The 20,427-nt window shown below is 43.3% G+C and overlaps 1 protein-coding gene across 7 annotated transcripts in view; it reads left to right on the top strand.

The window, feature by feature from the left end:
• The window catches only part of bag6l (BCL2 associated athanogene 6, like), a 26,912-nt gene extending 6,485 nt beyond the window's left edge, over positions 1 to 20,427 (top strand). For 3 of the 7 annotated variants that reach the window (XM_076105850.1, XM_076105849.1, XM_076105854.1), the window contains 16 exons: positions 3,817 to 4,036; positions 4,321 to 4,383; positions 4,520 to 4,830; positions 5,308 to 5,386; positions 6,636 to 6,943; positions 8,541 to 8,790; positions 8,954 to 9,123; positions 10,136 to 10,189; positions 10,308 to 10,410; positions 11,290 to 11,414; positions 11,504 to 11,638; positions 12,282 to 12,473; positions 16,141 to 16,248; positions 16,506 to 16,643; positions 17,528 to 17,623; positions 17,720 to 20,427. In XM_076105850.1, coding sequence (XP_075961965.1) covers positions 3,817 to 4,036; positions 4,321 to 4,383; positions 4,520 to 4,830; positions 5,308 to 5,386; positions 6,636 to 6,943; positions 8,541 to 8,790; positions 8,954 to 9,123; positions 10,136 to 10,189; positions 10,308 to 10,410; positions 11,290 to 11,414; positions 11,504 to 11,638; positions 12,282 to 12,473; positions 16,141 to 16,248; positions 16,506 to 16,643; positions 17,528 to 17,623; positions 17,720 to 17,818 — 2,451 coding nt within the window. In that variant the 3' untranslated portion in view covers positions 17,819 to 20,427. Of the gene's footprint in view, positions 1 to 3,816; positions 4,037 to 4,320; positions 4,384 to 4,519; positions 4,831 to 5,307; positions 5,387 to 6,635; positions 6,944 to 8,540; positions 8,791 to 8,953; positions 9,124 to 10,135; positions 10,190 to 10,307; positions 10,411 to 11,289; positions 11,415 to 11,503; positions 11,639 to 12,281; positions 12,474 to 16,140; positions 16,249 to 16,505; positions 16,644 to 17,485; positions 17,624 to 17,719 lie in introns of all 7 variants that reach the window. The other 4 variants (XR_012957637.1, XM_076105853.1, XM_076105852.1 and 1 more) reach the window with 4 other exon arrangements.

Below are 20,427 nucleotides of genomic sequence, written 5' to 3'. Positions count from 1 at the left end.
CAATTCAGGTAGAAAGTGAGTGTCATTTATTAAGGCTCATCTAATGTACTTGTGAGCAGGCTGTGGGTTTTCAGAGACATCTGTTCGGTGCCTCACACACCAGACAACAGCCAAAGTGATGCTGTTATGGTGCGTTCACACCAAACGCACTGCCGGTCTCGCCGGGAACCATTTGTGTTCATTCGCGTGAATTGTGCTAGACGCGCCAGAGAAGGGGCGTGACTTATCGCCCTAAAACGTCCGCCATCAACCATGAAAAAAATAACCTCTATTTCTGCTTAGTACATGTTGTGGAAGTCCCAGATATCCCGGGAAACTAAACGCAGTCATGTTCATAATATTGTCCAGAGGAGCTCTGTGGATTTTATCGAGCTGTATTCACTGTGTCTAGCAAGCCACAGGTCGCTGTTTACTACAGCTGTATGAACACAAAATAAACAGATTTGGCTGTGATTTAACTGCAATAAACGGACAAAAATCGATGCCGAAATAACTACGTAATGACGCCGATTTGTAAAAAGTCTGAATTCATGTTCTGTTAGTTCTCTCCGCAAGACGACAAGCAAATAACTTTTTTTAATACTTGTTTTCTCAATGGAGCAGGGATCGATCGGTGATATTCTATGCTAACATAGTAGCAGCTCCAGCAACACTCAACATAACGTCATACAGACGTAAATACGGCAGCGTCTATTCATTGTTTGTACCACATGGTTTACACACACACATTTATACACATCGTTTGGTCCGGTCTCTATTGATATGAGGTATCGTAGAGCTCTGGGTGAACACAGACGGATACAGTATTTGTTTCCTGATTCAACAACGGCAGGACGTCACGGCAGTGATGACAGGAGAAACATCTCAACGCTGATAGGCTATCGCGCCGTAGCGTCACGCCATTTTTTCGCCGGAGTTGAACAATTTGAACTCACGCGTTTTGGCGATTGACGCAAATCGCGCCGCGATATCGCAAATTCGTGTCACTCCAGTCTCATCGCGTCTGTGCATAGACTTTGTATGTAATCTACTCGCGTGAATAATTCATGCAGCGTTTGGCACCAGTGGCAGGCCGTGCATTTTATACCTGGGCCTTCAGTGCTGGCCTGCAGCTGAAACACCACCTAATAACCTCATTATGACGCCACAGCTACAGTTTTTTGTTTCTAGGGGTGTAACATCACGTATTCGTATTAAACTGTTCGGTACGAGGCTTACGAACCGAACAAGACGTTTGAATAATACTAGTGCATTTAGAAAATGCAGAAGCTTAAATTGTGGGAAATATAATGTTTTTGGTGGAGCCACTGCGCTCACGTAGGAGACAACGGGCTTTGTGTCCTCTGAACCCGGAACAAAAAAAACCAAAACAAAAGACAGCTAAGGCACCGCACGGGTGATCTGGGAGGCTACGCTAAACTAGCTTAACAAACAACAACTCATGACGGTATGCTTCGTAATTAACGGACAATGCATATAGTCCAAATCAATATAATTAACACAATGACAACAACAAACTCACAAGAACCAGTCACATATATTCATATGACAACAGAGCAACAAATCAATTCAGCAGACACGCATTCTGCTACACACTCGAGGGCCATTCAGATATTAGATATAAAGAAACAAACTCAGTTGACTGACCAAATGCTGTTCACTTAAAGACAAACTCCATCCTCCTTTCTTTGTTGACAAAGAGTTTAATCCCACGGTTAAATCCCAACTCACAAATCCGTTTCTCCTCCTTCAGCCATTGAGTGTTAAAACAACAAAGCTAGGTAAAAAAAATAATAATGTACACCAAGCAAAATGCAAGAAATGTCATCATTTCTCGCATATCTTTCAATTTGAATTCTTACTACTCCGACTAAGCTCTGCTGGCTACGTTAAGTTTCGGTTCACAATAGTCACATGCTCGCCCACTGACCAATCACAGCACACGCTGCACCTCACTGCAGAGCTGCACCTGAACACTGAGCTGCACGTAATGATGACGTACTTGTAGGCCAGCTAGCAGGCTCTGACACATCAAAGAATACGCCCAACATGTCAAACTAGAGATCTGATTGGTTGAAGACTATGACAATCAACAATTTCGTCCCCATTCACTTAAACTGCACGTGAGACTCTGCAGGCCTCGGGCCTCTCTTCTTACCTCGAGACACAGAGGTGAAATCTGATTGGATAAAAGTTCTACTTAAAACAAGCTGCACTGGAAGCAGAGCAACTGAGGAACACAGTAGCTGTGCAATGAGAACATAAGATGATGGGGGAAATAATTAAATTACAAAATAGCTATAACTTTGTGATTGTGTTTAGGCCAGCAGAGAAGGCCTTGCTGGCCCTGACGGCCCACCACTGGAACGCACCTACCTTTAGTGTTACCTACTGTACTGTAGCTCTGGGTTCATGGCTTCATGGTGCATTTCTTTTTACCTACTTTAAGTTCACTTTAATCACATTTTCTAAACTACTTACTAATAAAGAAGACAAAACACAGAAACATAATTATACACATACAGATCTGTAATTTCCTAATACTTAAGGAAACGTCCTCTTAAAACCCACTGATCCCGTTTTCACAAAGATTCTGACATTCACCAATGTTTTCTTATTATGGATTTGTTCTTAAATAAGAACAGAATCTACTCAAGAGCACACACAACATTTTAGTGCTCACACATTTGCACAAAGTATTTGGTTATTGCGTTTCCTTCAGTTCTACAGTTGTATAACATAGGATTCAAATTCCAATATTTTATTATAATCTTAAATAACTTGTTTTACACATACCTATTCATACTGGCTTTGTCTAATTTCCAACAACTTCTGAATACAGTTAGGAAGCAAATGGTTTGTGCTTCACACATTATGTAAAAACAAAAGAAGCTAAACTACTTCTAATGGAGGAGTGGATGAGTCTCACAGCCTGAGAGGAGCTGCGCTGTAGTCTGCTGGTACCACAGATGATGCTCCTGTATCTCTTGCCAGACGGCAGTCTACTGTTGCTATTGAGAGCGCTTAATATGTCAATATCCATGACAGTCTTATAAGCTAGACTTATAAGTCTTATGACACTCATGGTAAATGGACTGCACTTGTATTTCTCTTTTCTAGTGTAACAACCACTCAAAGCTTTAACACTACATGTCGTCATTTACACCCATTCATACACTGATGACACAGCCTTCGGCAGCAATTTGGAGTTAAGTGTCCTGTCCAAGGAAACATTGACATGGACTAGAGGAGCCGGGGATCAAATCGCTGGTTCTGTGATTGAGGGACGACCCGCTCTACCTTCTGAGCTCATTTCAGAAGATCCCACATCTCCATCTTCTCAGCCTGTGCTCGGTGCCATCTTCCTCACTACTACAGCATCTATAATCCCATACTAGAGAGATTTCTCAATTCCCAGTTGTACATAAATATAGAAACACACTGAACTGAATTCATATCAAACAATCGCATAAATAATCTGGAAATAACATCAAATATCACTCTGCTCTACAGTACTGCACAAATAGCTGTGCAAACAATTTACTCTCAAATAAGAAGTCATTCAACTGGAGAAAGTGCAAATGTCTTTGCAACATTTCAGTTCAAGCCTCTTTCACAATGTGACATGCTTTTCTCCAGAACTCACTCTCTAATGAGCTGCTGGGATGTGGTGATGTACATCCCATCATCAAGTCCACTCCTCTTTAGAAAGCTTTGTACATCAGTAACGGTTAGATTCAAACTTTACATCACGATGTCTGTCGTTTACATGAGTCTGTGCTGGACCTTGCAGTAAATCATGTATTTCTCCTCTAGATAAACTTAGGGACAACAATGACCATGACATCTAATGGGAGACAGACAGCTGAAGGACAACGCCAGCCGTCTCACAGCGCTGGCCAATCGGATCAGCAGGCGACAGGCCAGATTCAGTCAAACGGGACCAGTCATCAACAAGGACAGGGAGGACCCCGAGTAATCCGGGTCACCCACCAGACCATGGAGCCGGTAGTCATGATGCAGGTGAACGTTGATGGTATGTGTGTCATGTCATCACAGAACCTGACTATAAATGTACTGACAGAGGAAACAGCCAGTATCCCATGTATTTCAATGGATGACAACACTGATGGAGCATGAGGAGTGCATGAAAGTACAGACAGACAAGTGAAACAAGGAACTGAGCTCAGATCATCTGCATTAGCAGATAACGATTCATGTGGAATGAATATGGAAATATATAAATAATAAAGACAGTTATGTTTGTGTTAAAAAATGATAGGACATAAGTCTATACAGAGCTCTTCTTGTGTTGAACAGGTGAGTCAGCTGCTGGGTCTCAGGTTTCAGGACAGCCAAACACCGCAGGTACTGGACAGCCTGGTGAGTTGTTGCTATGGTAATAGCTGTCTCCTCCTTCCGGTTGCAGTGATTCTTCTTTTGGACACTTTGGGTCAGAAGACATTTAAGTGGACACATTCAAAGATCTGTTTTTCAGGACAAACTTCTTTGTTTCCAGGACTGGCCCAGGTCCACTTGCCAGGCCTGCCCCCTGAGTTCATGCAGGCAATTGTGCATCAGATCTCCCACCAAGCTGCCGCCATGGCCACTGCAGTCTCAGCCGACCACCCAGCACAGATGCAGTCTGTCCCTAGCTCAGCTCCCAACGTGGAGGGAGCTGCTTCCCCACAGCCCCCCCACCCATCTCAGGCGAGGGTGGTCATCACCAGACCATCCTTCTCCCCCCACATCCCTCAGCCTGTGGGACCCCGAGGAACCACCATCAACCTGCGGGCCACAGAACCCACAGCTGGTCAGCAGCCAGAACAGGTAACACCAACACAGAGTGAAAAGAGACTAAAGATTCTCATTATCGATTCAACTGAAAGTTATTGTCTTGACGAATAGATCAATTGTTTGGTTGATAGAACATAAGAAAACAGTTTTAAAAGCCCATCGAAATTTCCCAAAAGTTCAAAAATATTAAATTGACCATCATGGAAAGCTGTTAAGTGAACCAAAGTATAAATGAGAGTTCTGTAGGCCTATACGTCTGAGCAGAACCCAGTGATAGCAGAAAAAACAACACATGGACAAGGAAAACATTTGGAAAGTTTAAACAAAATTCTTATTTATTTTACTTTAAAAATGAATTAGAAGATTCAACTTGTATCTATCTGCCGATTCATTTTCTGTCGATCTCTAGCTATGTGCTACAGAGTATTGAATAATCCAGATGAATTACTGTTGTGCAATGAGCGTGAAGCTGCTTGTTAATCTCTGCCTCCCTCACCCCTCTGTGAGCAGGGCCCCCCTCTGGCTCCCTCCTCCCTCACCCAGATGATCAGTGGTCTGGTGGGACAGCTCCTGATGCCGGGGCAGACAGGTCAGTGTCAAGTCTTTCATATAGATATCTTTACAAAGTGCAATGGTAGCTGATTATGCCACTTCTTTTTATTACTTTCTTGATATTACTACTATTTATCGGTATGTGTGGTGTGTGGATGTTGTGGTGCTTTCTCACCTGTAGTTCGGTTCTTTTGGTCCAGACCAAGAGAAAAAAATAATACATTGTTGCGTTTTAGTTCCTGTTCACACTAACATTTTACAAATGAACCAAGAGGAGTAACATAAAGTTATACAGACTGACAGCTAACTCCTTGATTGGACAGTTCTGCCATCATTACACACTGGCATGTGATGTGCACGGCCCAGGAGTGCTCTACAGCAGGGGATTAGTGACCACCTGGTCACCTGTGTCTACTGTTTAATGGAGAACAGCTGTTAATCTGTGAAAATACCTGTGGTTGGTCCTTTAGCTTTCACAAAGCTCACCAGAATCGGACCGAGGCCTACCTTTTCAAGAAATCTTGTTTCGGTTGTTCGGTCCGCACCAGGTTTTGAACTTTCACACCAGGCAAAACAAACTTTACTAACAAGGCAAAAGCACCTGATGTGTTTTTAACCAGAGCAAAGAGGTTAGGTGTTAAAGCACTCTGAATGTACCGTTTCAGGAGCTCACAGTCAGAGTAGCTAACAATATAACAGCTTGACTTAAGTAGTCCTTCACTGTCACATTGAGTCATTATTGTCGTCCTTTAACCACAAGGTTGGTGGTTAGATACTGAGACTCTGAACCCCAAGCTGCTCCCAACAGCAGCCTGCGACTCCTAAAATGCTGGATGGGTGAAATGCAGAGGTGGAATTTCATTAATGTCTCGTATATGACGATTGATATCAAGTTAAAGACTGTTACGTTAAACTGTAGTTGGAAGTATGTAAGTGCACATTGATTTTGGAATGTCACTTCTGCAGTACCACAACTTGATAACTTTCACAGCAATGCTTGCTGGAATCAGTAGTAGTTATTTTCAGAGCTAGATAAATTGACGAGGACGATATATCAATCGATAATAACTTATTGCATATTTATTGCTGTTGTGTAGATGTCGACCAATACGTAACAAGAGACGGCACCACAGAAATGTCCCACCAGGTTTGAGGTCATTTAGAAGTCCACCAGAGAGCATTGACAAGTTGATCCCACTCATGTATCTTGGCCCCATTTTATAAAGACAAAAACAAATCTAAGGGATCTGCATCACCATTGTTTATGTTGTTTAAACCTCCTCCAGGTGATCCCATGTCCACGTCCTCTTTGTCCAGCTCTCAGTCCTCCTTTTCTACCTCCTCCTCGTCTGATTCATCCACCACATCCCCCCCCCCTCCCTCTGCCAACACTTCCGGACAGACATCCACCCACACCACCAATACTACCTCCATAGGCCTGCCAGCAGAGGGCAGTCCTGAGGGAAATCTGGCCCAGCTGCTGGGCTCTCTGCTGGGCGGAGCAGGAGGTCCTGGCTCTGGAGCGGCTCCCTCCATCACTGTGACAATGCCGGGGTTGCCGGCCTTCTTCCAGGGCATGTCAGACTTCATACAGGTGAGTTCACTTAGTGCTCCAGAAAACCAATATATGGTGGCATGCGTACTTTCTCCTGGTTCCCCTGTCACATTATACGCTCACAATGCATAACATTTAAGAAATGTAGTAAGCAGACAAAATGTAAATGTTACACTTACACAGATTACCAAACTTTATCTGATGGGATATCAAAGCAATATTTACTATGTATTACATAGTTTTCTAAATGGTGTTACCCACTTTGACACTTTAAAATCACCCGAAAGGTTGTTGGGAAGTTTCAGGAGTCCAGGTACCTCGTGGATCAGATGCTAATGGTAAATTAACTTAAATTAGGGCTGGGCGATATGGCCTAAAATGTATAACACAGTATCATTTTGAAGCACAGACGGTATATTTGTTTTTCCTTGAATGTCAATAGAAATGCTTTTGAAGGGGAGAGCACTGGTATGGTAACTGCATGGCATACAGCCAATCATCCCAAAGTCAATGTAACCTCTCACACATTCTAAATGTTGTCTTTTCTCTTTGTTGTTGTCATCTATAGTGGTTATTTGCAGAAAACATGCAATTCAAATGTTAGTATTTTTATTTTAAACTTCTTGGCATTAGTAGTTTCAATGATGAGCTCGTGTTATAATTAACAGATCATAATTCTCTCTGTGAAAACATCTCCTTCAACAACTGGATTTATTCAAGTTTCTCACCAAATTTACATCTTATAAGATTACATTTCAACCCATCATGATAGCGTAACAATGTACCTTCCCAATACTCATGTTTGCTAAGTAGAGCTTGGAAATCGACACACCGTGCAAGTCAACACAACCTCCGTTAGCTGTTTAGCGCCAGTCACTGAGATGACTCTGAGCAGCATGATGGCAATGAAAAACATTGAATGTCTGATTAAGTTAGTTGTTCTCCACCGCTTATTCTGGACCTGCAGTTCACTCACAGACACACAAGCCATTCACCCATTCACACACACATTGTGACACTGATGACAGAGGCTGCCATACGAGGTGCCACCTGCCCATCAGGATCTAAAGTAATGCTCAGGAACAGCCTTCAGGAGAAACTCTGAGTTCAGTATTTTGCTGACATGCGGACTGGAGGAGCCGGGGATTGGGACGCTAATCTTCCGATCAGTGAACGACCCGCTCTACCTCTGAGCCACAGCCACCCCCATATATGATGCATCCCGTTCCATTCCAGCCAGGACCTCTGTTGTCAGACACCTCTCTCTCTCCTTGCTGACTTTATCCACATTTCCAGATCTAATTTGCTGTACTGGTAATGGATTGCCCGTAGGTGTCATTAAGTTTAAGTCAATAAGAATGACATATAGGATATGTGTTGCCACTGAAATGAATGAACTACCTCAACAGGACAGACTGGAATTGAGGATCAGAAATTGTTAAGCTGATCAGTTGAGTATCTTTCAATTCACAGTAGCTAATGAAAGGGGATCAAACGGACAAAATGACGATGATGAACTACACAATATTGATGTCCCAGTGAAAAGCATCTGGTTACTATCAACATCAAATATCCGTATGTGCAGAAAAAGACTTGATGTGAACATGAACCTGCTAAATTAGTTTTCTCTGCCCAGCCAACTGCAAGTGGAGCTAGTGCCCCAGTCCCCCCTCAGTCCAGTGGTCCCGCCCCCGCTCAGGCCGGCGGCGGTTCGGGTGGAGACTCTCTGAGCCCGGAGCTGTTCACCGGCATCGTGCAGGGGGTGCTGTCCACCATGATGAGCTCTCTGGGGGCCCATCAGGGCCACGGAGAGAGCATCGCCCAGTTCATCCAAAGACTGTCCCAGACCAGCAACCTTTTCACTCCTGGCTCTGGAGATGCTGTGGGTGAGTCATACATCAGCAGAAAGTCAACACTGACCACTGACCTCTGGTTTATGTTTCAGCCGGTGTGCTGGGATCAGGCCAAAACATTGAACACATCCCATCCGAAGAGTAATTCCAGCATTTCTCATGATTGTTATTGGTAAACCAGCTCTCATCCCGGCAGGGTTCTTTGGTGATCTGCTGTCCCTGGTGTGTCAGAGCTTCTCCATGGTGGACATGGTGCTGCTGCTTCATGGGAACGCCCAGCCTGTGAGTCGCATCCAGCCGCAGCTCACTGACTTCTTCACTGAACACTACCTTCAGGGCAGAGAGCCCACTGACGCTAACATAGCCGTAAGTACTGTACAGAGAATCCCTCACACTTTGTTCACACACTACTTGATATGTTACTTCATTGTTCATGATATTATGTGACATTGGTCGGGCACAAGAAAGAATGCGTATTTGATTAGCTTTTGGCCAACAGTTTAGTCTTTGTCAAGTTTTTATGCCACGTATTTCATCCTGTGTGATGCAGCATGTGACACCTGCTTGTTAACTGTCCAGTAGGGATGTCCCGATCTGATCTCAAAGAACAGGTAGGACAGGTAGAACCATTTTGAAAAAGAGATCTAATTGCAATCATTTTGGCTGATTTTGCGATATTGGAGGAAATTATTATTTTTATATTCTCATTCTCATTTTCATTGAAAAACACATTCAAATGTTATTTTTGCGGGGATCTGTACCAAACAAAGATGTTTCTCCGTCTGTAGAAGATGATGTGTAAGCAGCACAACTATATTTCATTTGAAATGGTATTTTGACAACATTTCGCCTTTTAACAAAAAACGCAATTAGAAAATTGCAGAATGCCATATTGGGATTTTGATTACATTTTCATGCATTGTTCAGTCTTAGTATCGTCCCACACAGCGGCACACTCCAAATCTCAGGCACACACAAGCTTCTCCTCCACGACACGTGACGATCCACAGAGAAACATACACTCAGTGTCACTGTGGCTGGGAATACAACTTGTATTTCCATGTAAATGTAAATAACTTCTTGATTGTATCATTGTGTTCTGCTTTTACGTCTTTTGAATGTGTGTTAGCATGTTAGACGTGTTTCTATTCACAGTCCTTGCCTGAGGTTTGCACTGTGTAGCTGTATTATCCAGAAAATCGTGACTCTGTATCTGAATACATTAAATATTCAATGACTCCATCAGAATTGGGATTTGAGGTAAAAAAAAACTAGATCGGGACATTCCTAGTTGACGGTGTTGAGTGCTGTTTGGATCTGTTGATTTGTTGATTTGATGTTGCACAGTAAAGACTTTCACACATTGTCCTCTCTGCAGACAGCAGCCGAGGAGCTCATTAACGGACTGGAGGAGTACGTAGCTGAGAGCTTTGTAAGGACGACCTCTTACACACACAGACCTCTACAGTCCATCTAATGCACTGTGCTGTGTGGCAGGTACGTAGTGATGAACATCAGTGTGTGTGTGTGTGTGTGTATGTTGTGTCTAGGCCACGGTGACGGTGCGAGACGGAGTGGACATCGTTCAGAGCAACCTGTCTTTCCTCAGACAGCAGTTCACGCAGATAGCCTCACATATCCTGCACCACAATGGTAAGTCAGTCAGTGGCTGATCAACAGGTTAGCCATCATCCTTTGCCTCTCTGACTCAGGTTAACGTGTTTAATATTCCACTTTCTCTAAGACTGAGCCGTTGTCAGTTACCTAGAATACGGCTGGAAGACATAGAGCCCAAAGGCGACAGATCCTCAGGGTAGGAAATCAGTCCTAAAGATTGAGGTGTTCAGAGCCCTTCATCACCGCTCTGAACTCATGACTCTGATCTGTGCTGATATCTAGGAGAGGAGTCCCACCTCTCTGAGGAGCTGCAGGAGGGGATGTTCATTGTTGACTGTGAGCTGATTAAAGGATACCATTCACAGTCCTTGTGAAGCAAAGGAGAAGATATGTGACAGGGAAAATACCGCTTGATTATTCTGTCATAACCTGCTGTTTTTGATGTAATAAACTTATATTACTTTCACATAATGCACAGATGAATTCATTTCCCCAACACCCAGCTCACCACGTTTAAAACTGTATTTAAAATGATTGTTTAATCTATGTAAGTGGGATACCTTTGGCTACGGCTAATGGTTTAATCAATACATACATGAGAATATTAAAGGAGGTCATTTGATTGAGCTGCATGAACAGACTTTTGAGTCATGTGCATTATCTGAGGAGCAAAGTTTGATTACTGCAGAAATTGCTTGTGTCAGAGCAACTTCTACAGACACAGCATGTTCTCTGTAAAATGATTATGTTGTTCTCAAACGTATCTTGTAATAAGATCGTTGACATTAAGGGCTCCATATTGTCTCTCCTCTAGATATGTTTGTGCCTGAACACCGCCTCCTGCAGCTCCTAACATGTTAGGATGTCTTTGATGTGAAGATGAGGAGGTGTGAAGGGTTTTCTGTCTTCATGCAGATCACACGTTTGGCCCCCATCTGCTGCTGCTGTGCACTCAGGGCCTGTTTGAGTGTCTGGCTCTGAACCTGTACTGCCTCGGAGGAGAGCAGAGATCTCTAACTGCCGTCATCAACCACCGCATTGTTAGTACTCATCATGTATGACCGCAGCATTCTGGGATACAAGTCACAGCTGGATGTTACTGCATGTTTCTGTGTGTGTGTTTGTGTAGAGGAGGATGTCTGCAGAAGTCAATCCCAGTCTGGTCAACTGGCTGACCAGTATGATGTCTATGAGGCTGCATGTCATTCTGGAATACAACCCGATTACTGAGGACCAGATCCAGCACTACATCATCTATGCACAGGTAATCAATAGTCATTAGTGAGCCAACCCACCGCACTGCAGAAGAAGGATAGGCTTTGGAGGATGAGGAACAGGATGTATCAGGCTTTGCATACACAAGCGATACTTATTAGTAGGACGGATAGAACAGTGTTGGTGGGGCTCTGCACATGAGATTTGTTGAAAAGAAGAAACCTTTAGAATCTCACCAGACTTACCCTTTAAGAAGGTTCATCACTTTCCGCAGGAGAGATGCTTGATTTATGGTGTGTATGAGTGACTGATGATTTTAGTTTTTAGGGTCTGTAATTATATATATTGGAAATAATGAACCACTTTATTTTACTGTGAACAACCAGTGTAGTAGGAAAATGTCCAGATGTTCTTAGATGCAGAAAAACATCCTGAATCAAAAGAATAATGAGAGATGAAAAATCATTAATACAAATGAACACACACAAAAAGTGATTCCGGATTATTGCCTTGGCCAAGACCATGCAGCCCAACATTGTACCCTTTGAAAGTGTGACGAACTTTTCTCTGTTACATTCACCAACTCTGACCACATCCGGTACAGTCTGAGTCAACAGTTTGTGTATCTGCTGCAGTACTAATATAAACATGTAATAGGAATGAATGGGTCATGTGATCAACCCCTCTGTCAGATGGAAGAGAGTTTGTCTCCGGCTCCAGCCACCACAGCAGAGGAGGCCATGGCTTCGTCAGGCGACAGTGGAGAGAGGGGAGCGTCTCCCGGAGAAAGCACGGCCTTATCAGGGGACACTCCTGCTGGGGCCCCGACAGGACTGGAGGGGGCGGCCCCTGAGGTGGAGCCATGGGCAGCAGCTGTTCCACCTGTAAGGAATGAGGGTTTTCCCAGGATTATATCGATATCAAGGTTTAATGCCTATTGCCAACCATGGCTATCAAGCAGCACAAATCTAGGTTTTCAAACTGCCATTCACAAAAAATACCTGTTTATCTGATCCAACCTGGAAAAATAGGACTTTAACCTGACCCCTACCTGTAAACAAACGGTAGTCTCCTGCTGCCTCCTGCTGCCATAGGCAGGTTAGATCCACACTGAAGGTGGCAGGGTGCTGTAGGGGACACAGCCAGGGACATAGAAATAACCAAATAAAAGATCAATGAAAAACAACACAATGACACAAGTAGACAGTTATTTACAGTGGTACAATTCCAGTCATAGTCTTGTTGGACCTCATGCCTTTTAGTGCTGTTAGCAACATTAGCTACGAGCCGCCAGCTCAGTCATCGCCATGTTGAGAGGCATCCGAATCCTTGCCAGACGAGTTCACACAATGCTAATTAGGCATATCAGCACAAGGCAATGCTCAGTGTATTTCACACCAGCTGCGGGTGTCCCACACTGCTGCTAGACACAGTCTACGCTGCTAGATGCAGTCTATGCTGCTAGATGCAGTCTATAGTGCTAGATACAGTCTATAGTGCTAGATACAGTCTATGGGGCTAGATACAGTCTATGGGGCTAGATACAGTCTATGGGGCTAGATACAGTCTATGGTGCTAGATACAGTCTGTGGTGCTAGATACAGTCTGTGGTGCTAGATACAGTCTATAGTGCTAGATACAGTGTATGGGGCTAGATACAGTCTATGGGGCTAGATACAGTCTATGGTGCTAGATACAGTCTATAGTGCTAGATACAGTGTATGGGGCTAGATACAGTGTATGGGGCTAGATACAGTGTATGGGGCTAGATACAGTGTATGGGGCTAGATACAGTCTATGCTGCTAGATACAGTCTATAGTGCTAATACAGTCTATGGTTCTAGATACAGTCTACAGTGCTAATACAGTCTATAGTGCTAATACAGTCTATAGTGCTAGATACAGTCTATGGTGCTAGATACAGTCTATGGTTCTAGATACAGTCTATGGTGCTAGATACAGTCTATGGTGCTAGATACAGTCTATGGTTCTAGATATAGTCTATGGTGCTAGATACAGTCTATGGTGCTAGATATAGTCTATGGTGCTAGATACAGTCTATGGTGCTAGATATAGTCTATGGTGCTAGATACAGTCTATGGTGCTAATACAGTCTATGGTGCTAATACAGTCTATAGTGCTAATACAGTCTATAGTGCTAATACAGTCTATAGTGCTAGATACAGTCTATGGTGCTAGATACAGTCTATGGTGCTAGATACAGTCTATGGTTCTAGATACAGTCTATGTTGCTAGATACAGTCTATGGTGCTAGATACAGTCTATGGTGCTAGATACAGTCTATAGTGCCAGATACAGTCTATGGTGCTAGATACAGTCTATGGTTCTAGATACAGTCTATGGTGCTAGATACAGTCTATGGTGCTAGATACAGTCTATAGTGCTAGATACAGTCTATGGTGCTAGATACAGTCTATGGTTCTAGATACAGTCTATGGTGCTAGATACAGTCTATAGTGCTAGATACAGTCTATAGTGCTAGATACAGTCTATAGTGCTAGATAGTCTATAGTGCTAGATACAGTCTATGGGGCTAGATACAGTCTATGGTGCTAGATACAGTCTGTGGTGCTAGATACAGTCTGTGGTGCTAGATACAGTCTATAGTGCTAGATACAGTCTGTGGTGCTAGATACAGTCTATAGTGCTAGATACAGTCTGTGGCGCTAGATACAGTCTGTGGTGCTAGATACAGTCTGTGGTGCTAGATACAGTCTATAGTGCTAGATACAGTGTATGGGGCTAGATACAGTCTATGGGGCTAGATACAGTCTATGGTGCTAGATACAGTCTATAGTGCTAGATACAGTGTATGGGGCTAGATACAGTCTATAGGGCTAGATACAGTCTATGGTGCTAGATACAGTCTGTGGTGCTAGATACAGTCTGTGGTGCTAGATACAGTCTATAGTGCTAGATACAGTCTATGGTGCTAGATACAGTCTGTGGTGCTAGATACAGTCTGTGGTGCTAGATACAGTCTATAGTGCTAGATACAGTGTATGGGGCTAGATACAGTCTATGGGGCTAGATACAGTCTATGGTGCTAGATACAGTCTGTGGTGCTAGATACAGTCTGTGGTGCTAGATACAGTCTATAGTGCTAGATACAGTCTATGGTGCTAGATACAGTCTGTGGTGCTAGATACAGTCTGTGGTGCTAGATACAGTCTATAGTGCTAGATACAGTGTATGGGGCTAGATACAGTCTATGGGGCTAGATACAGTCTATGGTGCTAGATACAGTCTATAGTGCTAGATACAGTGTATGGGGCTAGATACAGTGTATGGGGCTAGATACAGTCTATGCTGCTAGATACAGTCTATAGTGCTAATACAGTCTATGGTTCTAGATACAGTCTATAGTGCTAATACAGTATATAGTGCTAATACAGTCTATAGTGCTAATACAGTCTATGGTTCTAGATACAGTCTATGGTGCTAGATACAGTCTATGGTGCTAGATACAGTCTATGGTGCTAGATACAGTCTATGGTTCTAGATACAGTCTATGGTGCTAGATACAGTCTATGGTTCTAGATATAGTCTATGGTGCTAGATACAGTCTATGGTGCTAGATATAGTCTATGGTGCTAGATACAGTCTATGGTGCTAATACAGTCTATAGTGCTAATACAGTCTATAGTGCTAGATACAGTCTATGGTGCTAGATACAGTCTATGGTTCTAGATACAGTCTATGGTGCTAGATACAGTCTATGGTTCTAGATATAGTCTATGGTGCTAGATACAGTCTATGGTGCTAGATATAGTCTATGGTGCTAGATACAGTCTATGGTGCTAGATACAGTCTATGGTGCTAGATACAGTCTATGGTGCTAGATACAGTCTATGGTGCTAGATATAGTCTATGGTGCTAGATACAGTCTATAGTGCTAGATACAGTCTATGGTGCTAGATACAGTCTATGGTTCTAGATACAGTCTATGGTGCTAGATACAGTCTATGGTGCTAGATATAGTCTATGGTGCTAGATACAGTCTATGGTGCTAGATACAGTCTATGGTGCTAGATACAGTCTATGGTGCTAGATACAGTCTATGGTTCTAGATACAGTCTATGGTGCTAGATACAGTATATGGTGCTAGATACAGTATATGGTGCTAGATACAGTCTATGGTGCTAGATACAGTATATGGTGCTAGATACAGTATATGGTGCTAGATACAGTCTATGGTGCAAGATATAGTCTATAGTGCTAGATACAGTCTATAGTGCTAGATACAGTCTATGGTGCTAGATACAGTCTATAGTGCTAGATACAGTCTATCGTGCTAGATACAGTCTATAGTGCTAGATACAGTCTATAGTGAGCACATGTCAACAGTGACTGTTTGTACTCTCACTGCCAGGTGTTCAACTTTAATGTCTTTTTATATGTTATGTAAAGCACTTTGTTGTTTAAAGCGCTATAGAAATAAACGTATTGCTATGTAGCACATCAGTTTCATAAATTAGCGTGATGATCCGCTCGTTGGATTATGACTATGTATAATAATGTGTTTGTCAGGAATGGGTTCCCATCATCAGACATGACATGCTGTCTCAGAGGATGATCAAAGCTCAGCCGCCGCTGTCCGACGCCTACCTGCACGGTATGCCCGCCAAGAGGAGGAAGGTGAGCCGTGCTCTGTAGTCTGAGAGAAACTGTCCGAATGTTTGAGCTCTGTCCAAAGTGAAGAAATGAGGGGACTTGTTGACAATAGCTTGCTTGCTAATACAATAGAACAGCGTTGTTGGAAGACAGAGCCAGGTTAACCATTTCCTAATGCTTCCAGTCTTTGTGCTAAGCTCGGCTAAATATGTCCTGAAGATATCTCTGTCCTGGACAAGCAGAGATATCATAATGTTCCTATAAGTCTAGTTTCTGTCCAGTGTGAAGGGCCACACCTGTCCCTGTCAGACGCAGTGAGTCAAGCTGCTCGAGCTACAGGAGCCCATCCTGCCACTGACCCACACAGCCTGCAGGGGGAGCTGGAGAGGCCAGAGATGCAGGAAGCATATGCCAAACAGGTAATGTCCCGAAGTGAATTCATGCCAGCATTGTTGTTAGTCATCTTAACCTATAATGTCCATTGACATCTAGCTTAAATCTCAGGATAAGGATTGATGCATGGTCTTTGGTGAAGTTCTGCTGATTATTTTGAAATGAAGGCACCAAGAGTGAATCGTGGAAACCAGTAGGACTCGTATGATTGGCTGGCATGGCACTGTGGCTGCACATCGCTTTTCTAAAAAACACTGGATCCTGAATATGAAAATTAAAAAAGGGCCCAAACAATAGAAACCGATTTTGAAACTGTCTCATTCGTCATTATAATTACAGGGGCAGTGTACACGTAATAGAGAGTGCTGCTCCGCCTGTGAAAAGTCTCTTAAGTGAGAAAATAATCCTGATGATGTCATAATGATGTCATCTCAGCTTGGGTTTGTAGACGACACATTACTAACAGAACACCTGTGTTGCAAACTGGAGATGTGGAGTTTGAAAGACTTGGGTGTTTACCGGGCACTATGGGAAATGAATGATTAAGTGTATTTGGACTGGACACCAGACATGGCCGTAAGAAGCCACAGCTGTGAAACCTCTCTCCAGAGCTATATATCCTCACCGCGCCATCAACACACCTCCACCTGAGAAATACAGAAAAGCCTAGAACAAGAAGTTCTCAGAGGCAGATTCTCTGTGGTTGAACAAGAAATAGAAACATACAAATAATGTGATTAATTAATACATCTATGTATGCAGTCTTTACTTATGTAATTACATTCCATACATTTTACTACCTGACTGCCAAATCCCAATTTAATGCTGGTACAATTTAACCCTCATTCTTCTAATGGGGCCTATAAAGATGAGAGTGGTCATTTGTATCTGGAAGTGACTTCATGTACAGAGGGACTTAACCTTGAAAACAGTTGGCCCGTCAACAGCACAGAACTGGAGGATTGGTCCCTTTGACTGCTTTGAAGAACAGAAAAATAAAGCCCATGTAAGCTTCATATACATGAAGAACAGGAAACAGGAGTTTTAATATGAAGGCCATTCTCTCAGTGACCTGCTGTCTCTCTGTCTGTCCTCCTGCCAGGTGAAGAGGGACATCAGAGAGCGAGTGAGAGACAATCCAAACTACAACACCCGGCGATTCCCCAACACACACCAAGCTTTCTCTATAGAGGACTCGTAATCTTCCTCCGCCTTGTGCTACCAGCAGGTCCACAACAGGATCTCTACACACTAGCTGCAGCATGGAACTCTGTGGTATCGTCCCATTGTGAACTCGGCCTGAAAGGACCACAGCTGCTGACTTCAGTGAGTGTGACATCCCCTACTGTGGTTGGTTAGGATGGAAAGACCTGCCGACTGTGGACCTTCCACAGCACACGGCTGAAAGAATTGTGAGCTGCGTCATCTCATTACCTCTGACAGAACAATGATGGAATCAGTTAGTGCAGTGTCGGGATACCTCACACTGAATAATAAAGTCATAATGTCATAATATTAGCAGAGTACTGTTGTAAAATTGTGAAGGACAAAGTGGTAAATTATGAGATAAGCTTGACATTTTACTTCAATACAATATTTCAAGAACAAAGTAAATATTATGAGCAAATACTAATCATCCCTCGTAGTAAACGGTGACATTGTCTCAACACAAGTCATCTGCAAGAACTAATAGTAGCTGTTCCATATGTTTATGGACTGAAGATGCAAAATCATGCACAATGCAATGTGATCTGTAATTACATTAAATGTGATGTTCTTTGCAAACTTTTGCTTAAAATATCATGACTTTATTCTCATATGGCTTAATTCTCAAGATGACTTTGTCCTCAAAACCTCAGATTTCTCCCCAGCAGTGGTCCTGAGACTCTGAGTGCTTCTCTCACGCTCTACAGATGTCGTTGCATTATATATCTGTCCAAGGAAAAGCTGTAAATGATTGTACATAGTAACTGGTAGGTGATGTCAGGGTCAGTCTGGTAGGTAGTGTTGCTCACATCCTGCTTTTCAGTAAATGATGACTTCTGGACTGAAGACTGAGACCGTGAGGCTCGCTGTCTGTGGGGGGGAGGCGGGACTATTGCACACAATGTATTTGTTATTAATGATAATTACAATATCAACGTTCATTGCATTCCTAGTTAGTTGATTTGTTTTTGACACTGTGAATCCATAGCAGCCATCTCCATCAGTGTATCGGCCCAGAGCATGTGCAAATAAATCCAGAACACAACCACAGCAGCTCATAGTTTTCAGTGTTGTATGGGCGACAGTAGCCTGGTAATATTTCAACAGGACACTTCAGTGATGTGTTCATAATCTGTGAGTGAGGCACAGCTGCAGTCAATAGAGGTTTGTCAAACTCAAGGGTTGCTTTGTGCTTGTTAACATCACTGAAATAAATTGACTTCTGAATAAATGTTTCAGAATTGCTTTATTAACAAGGAATCTCAGGTTTAGAGTTATACGTGACAGTGGTTCATAGAGGGGCTGCAGAGATTAATCTATGGGGTCATGAGATGGATAAGACAACACAAGAAGAGGGTCTGCAGCTGTGGGGAGCTGAAAGAAAGGACACTGAGCCTGTGATGTGTTAAGGCAGCGGTTCCCAAACTTTTTAGGCCACGCACCCCCTTCTACATCCCGACTGGGTTCACGCACCCCCAATCCCCCACACCTTAAAAAAAAAAAGCAACAGAGCCTATTTATAGCCGCATAAAAATCGGACCAATGAGAGAACAGTTTGCTCGCGCGTGGCGTTTGTTTACAAGATAAAAAAGACAAAAAATCTTCCTGCACCGTGCCTTCGAAAAGGTAACGGACGTACACCAGAAGATTGGCCAGATTGGCCACATCTGTAGACTCATCTACTTGCAGAGAGTAAAACTCACTCTTCTTCACGCGACCGACTAATGTAGCCAGGATGTCTTCGGACAAAGCATCGATGCGGCGCGACAGTGTTGTTGGACACCGGGATCATGTCCAACTTTTTTGCTTCTCTCTCTCCATCATACATTCCACCATCTCTTTGGCAGCTGGCGAGCACACGTCTTCGGCGATTGTGTGAGGTAGCCCCTTTCTTGCTATTCTGTAACTGAAGCCTGTAGTGCGTGTTTTGTAGACCCAACACATGAATGAGACTGCAGTTGTTTTTGGCTGTTTTGTAACTCCTCCAATTTCGATATAAAAAATGTAAGGGGCTTTTGACTTGCACTGGCATGCTTGGTGTTCAGGTGGCGACGTAAATAAGAGGGCTTCAGACAGCTGTTAGCCAGAACCTCACTGCACACCACGCACTGTGGCTTTGGGCAATCTGCATTGCCAATCCAAGTGAAGCCCAGAACCAGATCATTTTCATCATATTTCCTCTTTTTTCACCTTGACTCCGCGATGGGCCTATGTGCTCCCGATTTGTCTGTGCTATCCCTTCCTCCTTTTCGGTCTCCTCCGTCTCATCTTTCTCTGACTCCCGCTCGATTTCTTCTCCCGGTCTCTCCCCAACGCACCTCTCCGTTTCTCTCGCCTCCGCTGAATGAATGAAGTTAGCTGTTAGCTGACGTTAGCTGCACAAGCTAGGCTAGCTGAAGTGCATTTATTTATTAAATTGTCAGTTTTTAAATTTAAATCTTACAATGGTAATTTTTATAATTCATGTAACAGACTGTCTCATGTTTGTCGTTCTGGTGTTGAAGATAATATGTCCCTTGAGGGTTTCCGTAGCGAAGGGGCAACCCCCGCCTCTGGCCGAAGGGGGAAACAATAATAAAGAGAGTAGCCATGGGCTGAACAAGA

The sequence above is a fragment of the Anarhichas minor genome, unplaced genomic scaffold (assembly GCF_050575085.1).
Source record: "Anarhichas minor isolate MPS153535 unplaced genomic scaffold, ASM5057508v1 ptg000033l, whole genome shotgun sequence".
In the NCBI taxonomy this organism is placed as follows: Eukaryota; Metazoa; Chordata; class Actinopteri; order Perciformes; family Anarhichadidae; genus Anarhichas; species Anarhichas minor.
This window is presented reverse-complemented; position numbering and strand designations above follow the sequence as displayed.